Genomic DNA, 14,718 nt, shown 5'->3' on the forward strand with positions numbered 1-14,718 from the left:
AACTCACAGCCATAAGGGCTCCCTCCCTTCTAACACCTCCCAGTGGAGCAGGCCCAGCATCTAGCCTGAGACCAGCACACAGCAGGGGCTCAACTGTGTTTGTTGAATAAGTGAATAAATACACAAATGAAGAGACTTTCAGAGATTAAGGAAAGTGCATATTTGCCTTCCAGTTTGTCACAATAGCTATTAGTAAGTATGTTGCCATCATGTTTGCAATGAGCAGTGACAGTGACCCCTTTGCACCTCCTCAGGGCCCAGGGGTTTTCTCATTGATCCTCACACTGCCTGTTTGTCCTGTGCACCCTCGTGCATTGGGGAGCTGACAGGACTTCTTCCATCCCGTGTTACAGATAAGGTGAGTTTGGGTGTCCAGAAACAAGGCCATAGGCCGACCAGAAGGGGAAGTGAGTTCAGGGCAAAAATTGAGTCCCTCCTTGTCAGGGGTGACTGGGAGAGATCAAAAGCTACACACAAACCCTTTCTTTCCCGCTGCCTTGAACCAGCCCAGGCTCTGTCTTCTCCAGCCTTCTCTCTCCTGCTATTCCTGAGCCACAGCCCCCAACCCAGTTCTCCTGCAGCTCCTGCCGCCAGGTTTGCTTTGCAGCAAAGGGAAAGTTGGGTCTCCAATTTTTCTGGAAGGAGAGAAGAATACAAATGGATGGGGAGACAGGTTGTGTCTCTCCTCTCCTTTCCCTCTCACCTCCTCTCCCTCTCACCCTTTCCCTCTCACCTCCTTTCCCTCTCACCTCTCACTCCTCTCCCTCTCACCTCCTCTCCCTTTCAGGGAGGGAACACCCTGGTTCCCTCCCTGTACTCTCCCCACCACCCTGCCCTACCCCTAGCTCTCAGACCTTTTTCCTGTCCTCCCACAGGTCAGAGGCAGCTGACTTTCTCATTTGAGGATCAATGAGAAAACCCCTGGGCCCTGAGGAGGTGCAAAGGGGTCACTGTCACTGCTCATTGCAAACATGATGGCAACATACTTACTAATAGCTATTGTGACAAACTGGAAGGCAAATATGCACTTTCCTTAATCTCTGAAAGTCTCTTCATTTGTGTATTTATTCACTTATTCAACAAACACAGTTTGTTGCAGGGTCAGTTGCAGAGGCAGAACACTTAATATCCTACGGGTTAGGCTCTTAATGCACTTCATCGTTAACCTTCCAAATAGGCCTCTGAAGTAGATGCCATCTACTTTGCAAATGAAATTCAAAGTTGAAGAGCTTGTCTGAGGTCACACAGATACAGGATTAGAAGCCAGCTGGTCCAATGCCAACACTGTTCCTATTAGGCAGGTGGCTTCCTGCTGCCCGTGGAGCCTCGAAAGGTGACTTCTGTGCCCCTGGGGTGAACAGCGGAGGGTTGCTTCATCAGAACAAAATTGCAGCCAGTGGGAATAGTTACTGCAGCTGCAGAAATCACACCAAGGAAGTGTGGCAAAATTGCAAAGCAAATTCAACCCCCTTGACTTGGGAGTCACAAACCCCTTCACATGCTTCCTTCTGTGTTTTGACCATGGCAAATCCACAGCTAAGCTATCTCATCATCTCAAAAATCCAGAGTACAATGTCAGCACCTCAAGTCTTTATTGGAGTCTTGCTAACTATTTTGCTTACATAAATGCAACGAGGAATGCATGTTGGATATCATTATATCTAAAGCTTACCCTTCCTTGTGGTCATTGGAGGTTAACAGGAGTGTGAGCCAAAGCAGCAAAGGTAAAAAGCCATGTTCCCTTAACTCTGCCTGCCAGCAGAATTTCACGAAGCCCCTGACTCTGTGACATGCAACTCTCTGGAAAGATGCCCTGAAGACAAACTAGGATACAGCACAGGGCACCCCCATATCTCCTGCCTGAGTCACTACATTCCTTAAAATATAAATCACCATAGTCCTTGCTGTTTCCTACACATAACATCCCCCAAACAAGCAATAATAGAAGATTATGGTTTGTTCCACAGTCACTTCACATTGTGCTGTAGAAGACCTCAAATGATCTAGCAAACGTCCATCACCATATATCTGGGTGGTGGAATTACCAACGGTTAGTGGTTACACTTCTGTAATCTGGAGCTAGATGTGATCTTGAACCCAAACTTTGATGTGATTTTGCAGCTACTTAACCTCCACCACCTGCGTATAAGCAATGGGCTGAAACACTATGCTGGAGCAGCCTGACGGGATCTCTCTAAAGGGCTGCTCCTCAGCTTTAAGCCTCAATCTAGAAGATTTCCGTATAAAATTGACTTTAATGCTTTAAAAGCTTGATTTTTTTTTTTTTCCTTCAGTTGACAGGAGCTTGAGAGGAAACGGAAGGAAGAGGCAGCTGAAACTGACAGAAAGCGCAGTCTTGGGTCCTGATTTCAGCACTTCCTGGCCAAAGCACCAGAGCCAAATTCCCTAAGTTTCCTCAACTGCAGTTTTATTATCTATAAAACAGAGATAATCATAATAGTATCTACCTCATTGACACTGTTACTGAGAATGAAATGGAGAATAAAATGCTGCTAAACCACCGAGCACAGTGCCTCGTGTACCTACTGAATGTTTATTTATTTTCATTTTTTTGAGACTGAGTTTCACTCTGTCACCCAGGCTGGAGTACAGTGGCACTATCTCGGCTCACTGCAACCTCTGCCTCCCAGGTTCAAGCGATTCTCATGCCTCAGTCTCCTGAGTAGCTGGGATTACAGGCGCCTGCCCCCACGCCTGGCTGATTTTTATATTTTGAGTAGAGATGGGGTTTCACCATGTTGGCTAGGCTGGTCTTGAACTCCTGACCTCAAGTGACCTGCCCACCTAAGCCTCCCAAAGTGCTGGAATTACAGGTGTGAGCCATCGCACCTCGTCCCTACTGGATGTTTAATGCATCTTAGTTCGCAGTGATCATGAACATGCCCCAGAACTGGGACCAGGGGAAGCAGATGGGGTTCTATTCAGGGGCTTGTGGGATTCTATGAATGGCTCATTGCTTTATCAAAATGAAAACACTGAAAGACAAATTCAAGTCTGATTTTGTATAGGAGAATGATAGCTGTGAAAATATTTTATAATTACATACTTTTTTTCTCCTTGACTCTAAGAACTCAAAATGCAAAAATCATCATCCTTGCCAGAAAGCATCTTTGCTTCCAAGCTCTGTGACCATGGACACGATAATAATACCATGGAATTAAAGAGCACATGAAAGGAAGTGTGAACTCTTCAGCTCTATTTCTGTCTGGTCCTTTGGCTTGGATTTATTTTTATGTCTGGTTTGAACTAGATGCATCTGTTTAGAACCTTGTCAACAGGTTATGCAAGAGGAACTACCTGAGAAATACTTTTTAAAAAAGCAAAGCCCATCCTCAAGGTGCTTTATTCTAATCCTAGTTTGTGTCTCCAGATGAGGCTGAAGGGTAGAAAGCATGAAGCATTTCGAGGCGGAGATTTGGCCTGAGGCTTCCAGCAACAAAGCCTTTGTTCCGCGGGGTGTCTGGTGCACTCAGTAGGCTCAGGCACAGAGCCCTGTTGTTCAGAAGTGATCTCCTTTTCCTTCGGCTATGATGTTCCTTGGAGTGGTTTGGCTCAAAACCAACCTTGTCTCTAGAAAAAAAATAATAAACACACACCCTATGTATTTTTTATTTTCCCACATTTCCCCATGAATGGTCAATGCAGTAGAGATTTTTTTTCCCTCAAGAACCATCTGGGTTTTTGGCAAAACTATGGAACCTCTCAAATGTGTGTGTGTGTGTGTGTGTGTGTGTGTGTGTGTGTGTGTGTAATTACAGAATAAGCTTCTGGGATGATCTATCAAATGTTCAAAAACATTCTGGAGGTGATGGCATCATTGAGTTTATGGGGTTTCACCATGTTGGCTAGGCTGGTCTTGAACTCCTGACCTCAAGTGATCTGCCCGCCTAAGCCTCCCAAAGAACTCAGTTCCTCTGTACTCCTGAAGTCAGGGGCTGGAAAGACATCACGGGTGCAAACCCCATAACCACAGCTGCCTACATCTAACACTGCAATAACTGTTTCCTGAGGCCACAACTGTTTCTGCTAAGGAAGACTACCATTCCTTGGAAGACTACTGGAGGATGGAGGAAGTGGTCCGAGTTCAAGCCCTGCCTCTGGCTGCTTCTTGGTCACAGATGCTGTTGGGACTTCTCTGACAAGACACAGGTGCTGGGCAGAGGGGCAGCAGAGATGACTCCAAGGTGGCTGAAGACACAGTGGTCCCTCTCTTCTGCTTTGCTGTAAGCCTAACAGCAGGTTGAGACCAGTGGGCCCTGATGGCTACCAGGACCACTCCTCTCCTCTCCACCTTCCCCACCTCCAAGACCTACTCTGTCACTTCTGTGAGGACTCAGTGAGCAGGCATACCACATGTACGCAGTGCAGGGTTGGAACCTGGCAGGGCCCCTCCTCTGGCCCAGCCTCCCACTTGGAGTCCCACTGGCAGATGCAATGTGCAGCAGGCCCCCAGTGGCCAGCATTTCCCAGCTGAGGCAGAGGAACAGGTGCACTGGAGTTTTCTCAGCAGCCTGTGGGCAATGCAGCTCCTGTCCCCATGCTAGGCTCTCTAAATCTGAGCTGGAGGTTCTGGAATTTTTTTTTTTTTTTTTTTTTTTTGAGACAGAGTCTCACTCTGTTGCCCAGGCTGGAGTGCTATGGTATGATCTTGGCTCACTGTAACCTCTGCCTCCTGGGTTCAAGCAATTCTCCTGCTTCAGCTTCCCAAGTAGCTGGGATTACAGGAGTGTGTCACCACACCCAGCTAATTTTTTATATTTTAGTAGAGATGGAGTTTTGTCATGTTGCCCAGGCTGGTCTTACAGGCAATCTGCCCGCCTCGGTGCTAGGATCATAGGCATGAGCCACTGTGCCCAGTCTATTTTTTAACAAACTCATGAGCTGAGGCTCCTATAAGTCAAAGCCTGTTCTGCTGGCTTAGAGAGAACTGTCCCCTTTAACACACATGCAGAGTTCCCAGGTGAACTGGGGTCTCTCTCTCCCCTGGGTCCTTGGGGAACACCTGTGGGCTCCTACTGGTTCCCAGGGAGGTCTCTCCCGACAGGTCATCACCTGCTGTGCCAAGCTCTCAGTGTGACTGGACTCCAGTAATCTCCCTCAGGCAAGGCTAGTAAGTGAGGAGCTGGGAACCCTTCATGCCAGAAACATTACATAAATTGAGGCTTTTATTTACATCATAGGACAAGAAAAGGATACAAAAGAAGTCTCTTGGTCAAACACATCAAGTGAAAGCTCTAAAACTCAATACTCAGTAAGGTGTGGGCACTGATACTTAAAAAAGAAAAAAGAGACAGAAAAGGTAAAAAGGTAATCTGTGACATGATCCAAATGCTTACACTCCAGGAACTGAGTAAGAGAAACCCAGGGCAGCGCTATCACAGAGAATGACAGCTCAGGCTGAGTGATGTCTGAGATTCATCTTCTGTACCCATGAACCTGACTCGCAGGACAACCCCTAGGAGGTTTTGACTTTTGACATTACTGAGTTAATTCTTAACCAGATTCTTAAGAATTTCAGGGCCAAACAGGCTTGACTGTACAGTTTTTCCAATTTGGGGGATGGGAGTGGGGAAGCTCTTCCTGGGACAGACTCCCAGGCAAGGAAAGGCCCCAGCAGCTCTGTCCCCTGCCCTGGGCTCTGCCTCCATCTCCCCACAAGGAATTTGTGGGCTGCCTGGGGCTCGTCAGCAGCCCTCACAGGCTCTCACTCTTTTTCTCACTCACTATGCTTGGCTTTTTCTTCCACTTATGTCTCTCTCTCCCTTTCTCCGACACCCAGTGTTGTGGGGCAAGCTATAATGATCTCACGTGTGTGACAATGTGCCGTATCCACTTTCATCTTCTGGGCTAAAACCAGATCACTTGTTTCGCTTTTCCTCACAAATATTAACAATGCAGGAATTGGCTCCCAGTGAATCTTCAACATGAAGTTGAAGGTTCAGGAAGTGAAGTGCAGTCTAGCTTCACAGCTTCAACCTTCTCCTCTACCCCTTCCTTTTATCTGTCTGTCTTTCTGTCTGGGCTTGGCCGGGCTTGATCAGAGAGCATGAGTGTTGAGGCCTCCCTTTTATGCCTTGGGACAACACGTAGGTGCTGTCACTGATCCTGCAGACTGTCCAGCAACAGCCCCTTTGGATTTCTGGATATTCTGGAAACAAAGTCAGAACAGTGGCCTAGCGGGGGGTTGGCAGAGGGGTATGGTAAGAGGACCTCCTTTCTTTCATCTCCCTGTTCAGCGTCCCATGGCAGTCCACAGGTCATCCTTGGTGGGTGTCAGGCCCAAGACCCATGACCACCCTACCCTTTGAATCCAGGTGAAATGAGGTCAAACTGGGCAGCACAGAAGAAGAAAAGATGCTACAAAGGCAACCAATGAGTTCATGGCCTCAGGGGTTTTAAGCACCAGCCCTGGCCACCCAGCCTCCCTTGTCCCTACCTAGAGGCACAGGCCCAGCCTATCTGAACTCCCTCACACTGATGCTCCAGAACTGGTTCCTGGATGGCCAACTTCTCTCTTCCAACATCCTCTTGCCTCATTTCCATTTTCTTCACATCTGTCTCCTACTTACTGGTTCCTTCTCCAAATCTGTATTTTCATTCCTGGGTGTTATGTCTCCCCACATCTCTCTCAGCCCCTATGTCCCACCCAGGACAAAGCACTCTTAGTTGGACGGAGTGCTCTTAGTTGGCGGAGAGGAGCTGAGCCAATGGTGGGAGTGTGTTGATGATGCTAGTAGGCCCTGACCGCAGCCAGCCACACCTCTGCAGGGACTCGGGTCGCCACAAACATGTGGCTGGGGTGAAGTGGGCAATGCCAGGCACAAGAGCCCTCCAGAGTGGTCCCTCGGCCAACCTGTCCCAGCCACCCAGCCTGCGTCCAATCTTGCCCTTTTTCCTCCTTCCTTGCCGGCTTCACAGTCATGCAGGGATGGGGTAAAATGACAAGCTTTTATCTACTTTAAACAGTCATGCCACACTGCCAACACAGTTTTCAAAGCATCAAGAGATCTTTTCTTTCTTCCTTCTTCTCAAGCCTGTAATTAAACTGGTGACAGAGTGGCAGAGGAAGGAGATCGGGGAGCACGAGTTGAGGAATAAACAGCTCCTTAGCTGCCCTCAGAACTGAGGCAGCTAAGGAATGTGAGCGCCTGTCAGCCTACGACCTTTCAGGAGAATACAGCAAATCATCTGACTCCAGTAACATCCTCTTCCTCCCCTCAAGATCACTGTTCTGCTGCACACCCACACTGCTTGGATCTGTTGAGTGTCGGCTTCCGCCCCAGTGCCTGCCACCTTCACGTGAAGGCTCTGGCTTTAGCACACTAGCTCCACTCCCAAACCTAACCTCGGATGAATTTGCTGCAGGATTGACCATTGGATCCACGTGTGACCGAGAGACGTGAGAAGCTCAGCAGATGGGCAGGGATGACTCATTCATCATACTAATGTGATTCAACAAAGAAAGGCATGTTTTCTCTTCCAAGTATGCTGTATGTTCAAGTCTGAGATGCTCCAGGATTCACAAAGTTCCCACAGCAGGGGCTCCCATTCACTCTGGTGGCACCTGCCGCAGCAGCTCCCATTAGCGCACAAAGGATACCACGCTGGTGGCTACCGCAAACGGGGCGGAGTAGGCTGCAGCGAAGCCTTGCAAGCCGATGACCACGTAGCGGCATCCTTTGATGATGACCTTCCCGACATTCTAGTTTTAGGAATAAAAGAGAAAAGCAAAGGATTAGAGTAGGCAATTTTTAATTCTGCCATCTTTCATGAAAAAAAAAACAAAAAAGAACATGAGTCACAGTGACATACATAAAGATCATTTTTCCTGATTCTCCCATGACAAATCAGCAAGTTACCACATTCCCACATCTCTGGTGGAAGGTGCCCACCCCCAGCCTAAGAATATGTGGGGCTCACAGCAGACATCATCCCCTTGGAAAGTGCTTTCAAGCACAGCTTATTTCCAGATAATTCAAAGACCTTCTTGGAAACAGCAGTAAGGTGGCTAATTCTAAAACTAAAGCAGTTTTGTTTTGGTTTTTTAAACCAAAGATCATTCCTCTTCTCTGTTCCAGCTAAAAATTACTGGACCATCAGAAGGCTGGGTTAAATTTTTCTTCCTTCACCTTATCTGAAAGCCCATATTCTCCTCCCTCTACCTCAATGGCATGTTTCTGTCTGAACCACACATCTGTCCCTTTGTAGTCTTCTGCCATTTTCTAATTGCTATATTCATATAAATCCAGCATTTCCAATTCCATTATAAGCTCCCTGACAGTCAGGCTTGGGCAATGGTTTCTTGGTAACCACTCCTCCTATTCCTTTTCTACAAGGCTGGATAGGGGACATTCAGAGAATGTCAGGTGCTAGACAGGGGACATCTAAAGGGCTCAAATGGGATTGCAACAGAAAAATTAACACCACCACCACCATTTATTGCATGGCTGCCCATGGTCTTCCCCTCCCTACCGCAACTTCTGTCATCACTCTTGGTGACATCAATGTCCATGCAGACAACCTGTGCCTTAGGCCACATACCTTGTCTCTCAGTCCTTTGACTTTTCCATATTACCATAACCACTCAGACTGGTTTAACTTAAAATTCCTGATCACAATCACAAATCTCACCTTGACTTCCAACACCACCTGAAAAACCTCCGTATCTGTCCAGTAGGATGAATTTCTCTCTCCCCTGGGTACTGCCTCATACTTTTCCCTTCTGAAGCCTCCCCACTTTCAACACACACGAACACACCCAAGTCTCTATACCTTCATGAGATGATCCCACTTCATCTTTCACAGAAAAACAAAACCAAACCCAGACATCGTCAGGGAATGCGCTCACCTTCCACCACTCTCTATAGCCCTGCCTGTGTCTGCTCCTGGCTTCTCCCACGTTGCCTGTGTTACAGTGGAGAAAGTGGTCCTCTTCCCCCAAGCCATTCCCTTGATACTTGCTGTTGGTGCCTTCTCCCACCTTGATCTTGGCTTTCCCTTCTCCAGCTCCATCATTCACTTTCTCTCCATTGGATCCCATTAGCTTACACAAATGCTCGGGTATCACCTTGACTCCATATTCCTGCCCCAGTCTCTGCCCTCCATCATGCCAAGCCAGCCAAAAGAGCCAACCACATATACTGCCTCCATGTCTGTACTTCTTATTCCCTCTGACTCCTACCCCAACCCATGCAGGGACTGTTTGGTCATGGCCATCTACAACCCCCATGCTGCCTGACCCAGTGGACACTTTTCTGTCTTCTTTTCCCTGACCTCTCAGCAGCTTTTGATATACTTTATGAAATAATCATCTGGCCTCTTTGACTCCATATTCTTAGTTCTCCTCTACCTAAATTGGGAGCTCCTCCTCAGCTTTCTTTGCTAAATTATCCCTTCTAATGGACTTTAAAATGTTGGTGTTCTTCAGTACTCAGTCCTGGGTCTCTCCTCTCTCTCTTTCCCTACAATCTCTCCTTAGATGGTCTCATCCATTTCTAATGACTACAAGTATCTCCTAGATTTAAAGAACTCTTCAGTTCAGTCTCAAACATGCAATTCATTACTTGAGATCTCCACTTTTTGAAGACCCCACAATTCCTCTGGCATGCACTCTCCCTTGTAGCCCTAAGTACATAAACCTAACGTGGATTGGCTACTGGTATGTCCCTGGTGGCCTTTGTCTATCAGACGTCAATCATTCAAAGCATAGAGAGATTACATCTCTGTCCACATTTATATATCTGGCTAGAGGCAGAGCTGAAATTCAATCCCAAAGAAATCTCACTTCAGGGCCTATGACCTTAACCCCCATACTCTATTTCCCTTTTTAAATAAAGGCAGTATGTAAGCTTCTAGTTAACTACTCATGGCCTGGGCTTGAATTCCAACTCTATCACTTACTTAATTTCCCATGGCCTCAGTTTCCTCACCTATACAATGGGAATATTTAGTAACTACCTCATCGGGTTGTTAAGAGGAGTAAATGAGATCACACAAGGAAAGCACTGAGAACAGGGCCTGGCACAAACTGCAGGCCATATAAGTGCTCCCCAATGTTAGCTATTATTGCTAAATAACATCTGCTTCTTTTTATTACATAGCAATTTAGGTTTGTGGTGGTAATACATAAACCCAAGATTTTTGTTGTCTGTTTGGGAAAGTTTGTTAAGACTATAATTTCCTATGACTTCTGGTTACTTGAGCTTTTTTTTTTTTTTTTTTTTTTTGAGACTGAATTTTGCTCTTGTTGTCCAGGGTGCAATGCAATGGCGCAATCTCAACTCACTGCAACCTCCGCCTCCCAGGTTCAAGCGATTCTTCTGCTGCAGCCTCCCAAGTAGCTGGGATTATAGGCATGCACCACTGCACCCGGCTAATTTTTTGTATTTTTAGTAGAGACGGGGTTTCACCATGATAGTCTGGTTTCCAACTCCTGACCTCCGGTGATGCACCTGCCTCGGCCTCCCAAAGTGCTGGGATTACAGGCAGGAGCCACCGCGCCTGGCCAAGCTTTCAATAGTTTAAATTACAGGGTCCCTCACAGTAACAGAAGGAGGGCAGGGACTCTGTTGTGCTCATTACTGTATCCTGAGCATGTAGAAAGAGGCTGGGTGTTTCCTTTGGTACCTCTCCCGCTAAATGAGGAGCTTTGTGAGAACCAAGTAATGTCTGTGTCTTCTCCAGACACTGCTTTCCTGGACATTACTCTGTTGATGTGTCAAAGAGACACTGGGTTGGGGCATGCGCATGTGTGGGTATGTGATGTTACTAAGAGATACACTTCTCTAAACGTGTGGTAATAATCATTGGGAGAATTTTACTTACATGTTTGAAATAACAAAAGAAAAACATATTTTCTGGGAACAAGCTTCACAATCAAGAGTGACCCATTATAAACAAGATCAGAACCACAATTGCCTACATTAAACGTGACAATTTTGGTATTTGTACATCCATTTTGCTCAGCCAGTTACACTTTAAAAGTTGCTTGTCACTTTGTCTTTGTAATTTAGGAAAAAGAAATCTACTAAAATAGTTCATTAAATGGAACATTGTCAAAAACACAGATTTGAGAAATGAAATGCAAAGAAACATAAAATATCTCTCAACCACTATTTCAGTGTCATTTGAGTGTGCATTTCGAATTCTTTGATCTGAGTAGAGCTTTCTACCCAACTACTCTCTCAGAGGGGAGTTGGGGTCTAGGGGAACAAAGAGGGGTTGCCTGCTTTATTTCTCCATGTTTGAGCCTGGTGACCCTCTCAGTTGGCTCCAAGAAAGTAGAAGCTAGTCACTCTTTTGAAGGGCAGAAAGGAGAGATCCAACCGTAACCTGACGATGTCCTCTCACCTGGCCTCCTGGGTCCACTGAACTAGCGTACAACACTCTAGAGCTTTCATGCCCACAGCTGGGCTTGTGATGGCCCCTCTACCTCAGATGACACCACTTCTCTAGCCACTGAAATCTTGGTTTTTTTGTTTGTTTTAGTTAAGGCAAATTCGCACAACATAAAATTCACTATTTTAAAGTGCGTACAGCCCAGTAGCATTTAGTACATTTACAATGTTGTGCAACCACCACTTCTATCTAGTTCCAAACATTTTCATCATCCTCAGGAAAAAAACCCCATTAAGCAGATGTGCTCCATTCCTCTTCACCCCAGTCCCTGGCAACTATCAATCTGTGTTCCATCTCCATGTGTTGACCTATCCTGGGCACTCCATACAAATGGAATCATACGCACTATCCGTGATCTTGTGGGTCTTGCTTACTTCACTTCGCATAATATTTTTAGAGGTTCATCATGTTGTAGCATGGATGACTACATTTCCTTCCTTTTATGGCTGAATACTACTCCATTGTATGTATATAACACCCTTGTTTATGCATTCATCCATTTGGGGACATTTGGGTTGTTTCTACCTTTCAACTATTGTAAATAATGCTTCTATTAAAATGCGTACATAAACATTGATTTGAGTACCTGTTTTCAATTATTTTGGTTACATCCCTAGGAGTGGAACTGCTAGATCATAGAATAAGTCTACACTGAACTTTTTAAGGAACTCCCAAATTATTTTCCATAGCGGCTGTCCAATTTTACATTCCCACCAGCAATGTACAACGGTTCCAATTTCTCTACATTCTCGCCAACATTTGTTATTTGGTTTGTCTGGACATTTTTTGGAGTAGCCGTTCTAGTGGGGATGAAATGTACCTACTTCATACCACTTCACTGTTATCTGGTGAAATCTTAACTCGTCCTTCTGTGCCCAGTGTTCATGTCACCACGATTTGAAAACTTCCCTGCCTTTACAAGCTCACCGCTGAGGAGAGAACTGCCTGAGCTCTGTGCCCTGAAGCCCCCAGGGGTGGTGCCCAGCTATGTCAGTGTCTTCCTGGGAGGCTATGCCCTTCTCTAGGGCAGGGCTGCCCTGTATTTATTTTTGCATCGCTACTGCTCAGCACAATGCCTGACGCATAATGAGTGCCCCCAAAATATCTTCAAGTCCTAGTCCTTGAGCTGAGGTTTCTGCAGTATCAGTTCACCAGTGGAGAGGGACATGATGGCTTCTTTGCGCTCAACTGGGACCCAAAGCACAGATGATTCGTCCTAGCAGGGCTCTAAGCCAGAAAGACCCAACTTTATAGTTTTACCCCTGCCAGTGTTCTGCTCCAGAAGCTGCTGACATACCTTTAAAGAGGATGATAAACCTAAGCTCCCAGGCATGGAGACGGAATGGCTTCAGGTATAAGAGGGCACTGGGTGACACAGATAACTGGACAATAAATCAGATGAGGCCCATGGCCTTTGGCCAGGACACAGTAACTTCTGTGACTTTATTCTGGGTGGCCTCGTCCAGGCCAGGAGAGCTTCCGGCAACAGCTTCGAGTGCTTCCAGGCAGAGATACCTGGAAACTGCATCTGGGCTTTGATTTCTGAGAAGGAAACTGCCATTTTCTCCCACATTCATCCTTCCTAACCCCATTTCCCCGAGACAAATGGCAGAATGTTTTGAAGGCCCCAGAGTACACTGATGGTTGGCTAGACGAGAAAAACAAATTCAACAAGCGCCTATTTATGTATTTGTTGCGCTCCCAGGCCCTGGAAATAACCTTGGGAATATTTGGGAGAGTAACCCAAACATTTCTCAACTAATGGGATATCCTGGAGAGGATGTTACTGGAAAACAGATACACTGGGTTGCAATTTCTTTCTTTCCACCTGGGCCAACCTTCTCCAAGTCACCTGCAGCGCTCACGCTTCAGTATTCCCATCTGTAATCAGGGACACTGATTCCTGATCTTACATAAGAACCACCTTGGTAGGAGCCCCTTGAGAAATGTTCTTAAGCAGCCAGGAGCGCAATAGCAGGCACAGAGGGGACCACCCAGCGCAACCTCCGATTTAAGTTTCTATCACGACTGGCAACTCGCGGCTCGCCTCCCGCGAGGGAGTGGGAGCGAGGGCGGAGGGGGTCGCAGGTGCAGCCCGGAGAAACTGGGTGAGTCGACGGTCAGGACCCAGCTCCCGCTCCCCCGCGGGGCACCACACCCGCGCCCCCCGGGCAGTGGCGGCGCAGGGCCCCTACCTTGCCGTACTTCTTCAGCTTCCGCCGGCACCGCTTTTTGGGCTGCTCGCTCGGCCCCGGCTCCTCCAGGGGCTCGTAGCGCTCGGGCAGGTATGCGAAGTGCACCCTCCGCGCGCCCCGGGCCCCGGGGCCCCGCTCGACCGCCGCGCTCGCCCCGCTCTCGGCCGCCGCCTCCGCCTCGTCGGCGTACTCCAGGTGCTCCAGGATGGCGGCCGCCTCCTCGTCCCCCTCGGTCCTACCTCGCCCTCGGGGCCCACGGCGCAGGAGGCTGCTCTCCGCCTTGCTTCGGAGCCTAGCTCCCACCGTCATGATGCCGCGGCCCCTCTGGCGAAGGTCCGAGCGCAGAGACACCAACCTTTGCTCCCCGCCCGCTCCTCCACCCCAGCCCGGACGGGGCGGGGGATTGGGGGCCGCAGCGCCCCCTGGCCGTGGGGCCCGGGATGGCGGCGACTCCGCTCCGAACTGGCCTCCCAGGCGGCGGGTGCGCTCCGCCAGCCCCGCCCTGCATCCCACCTGCCGGCCAACGGGTGCAGACTACAGCGTGCACTGCACAATGAACATGCAAAACAACTTCAACTGCACTTGCTGCGAAATTAATGACCGCAAATAATAGGACTCCATCTGCTCATGTTCAAATTAGCAACGATGGTAAATGATACTAGAGATCACGCTAAGTGCTAGGGAGGGTATGGCGAGATAGTCACGGTAACAGGATTCGTGGGAGTGCAAACTGGTGGCAAGGTTTTGGAAAGACAATCAGAAAATCTTTATCGTGAGTCTGGAAACGTCCGTATCCTTCTAGGAAATATTCGGAAACGCAAGACAGTATGTCCACGGTGTTCAACGGTCTGACTCAGTGAAAAAGTGGAGCAAACCAAAAGGGAGAGGCAAAGGAAATTCTGGTGCAGACATGCCAGCATATGGCGCAGTCATTAAAATCATGATTTTTCAGGAATATCTCTCTGTGAGATAAGCATTCTCAGTGTACTGTGAATCTCAACAAGCTGAGAGTGCCCTATTTTCTTAAGTGGGTAAATGCCTTTGAATTCTGGCTAATGTAGAATTAAGGGCCGGAAGCAGTGGCTCACGCCTGTAATCCCTGCAC

The 14,718-nt window shown here is 47.7% G+C and overlaps 1 protein-coding gene across 1 annotated transcript; it reads right to left on the bottom strand.

The window, feature by feature from the left end:
- Positions 1-5,168: 5,168 nt before the first annotated feature.
- CUNH1orf115 (chromosome unknown C1orf115 homolog) lies at positions 5,169-14,479 on the bottom strand. Its single transcript, XM_017870005.1, has 2 exons — positions 13,614-14,479; positions 5,169-7,723 (listed from the first exon to the last, which is right to left on the bottom strand). Exons 1-2 carry the CDS (start codon positions 13,920-13,922, stop codon positions 7,604-7,606), a joined length of 429 nt encoding a protein of 142 aa, XP_017725494.1. The 5' UTR covers positions 13,923-14,479; the 3' UTR covers positions 5,169-7,603.
- Between the last annotated feature and the right edge of the window lie 239 nt (positions 14,480-14,718).

The sequence above is a fragment of the Rhinopithecus bieti genome, unplaced genomic scaffold (assembly GCF_001698545.2).
Source record: "Rhinopithecus bieti isolate Rb0 unplaced genomic scaffold, ASM169854v2 scaffold_1673, whole genome shotgun sequence".
Classification (NCBI taxonomy): Eukaryota; Metazoa; Chordata; class Mammalia; order Primates; family Cercopithecidae; genus Rhinopithecus; species Rhinopithecus bieti.

What these genes read in the sequence shown, in the direction of transcription:
- CUNH1orf115 (XM_017870005.1), bottom strand. Translation starts at nt 13,922, where the DNA reads ATGACGGTGGGAGCTAGGCTCCGAAGCAAGGCGGAGAGCAGCCTCCTG. An exon ending in AGCTGAAGAAGTACGGCAAG is followed by an intron (nt 7,724 to 13,613) that starts GTAGGGGCCCTG and finishes TCCTAAAACTAG; the next exon opens with AATGTCGGGAAGGTCATCAT.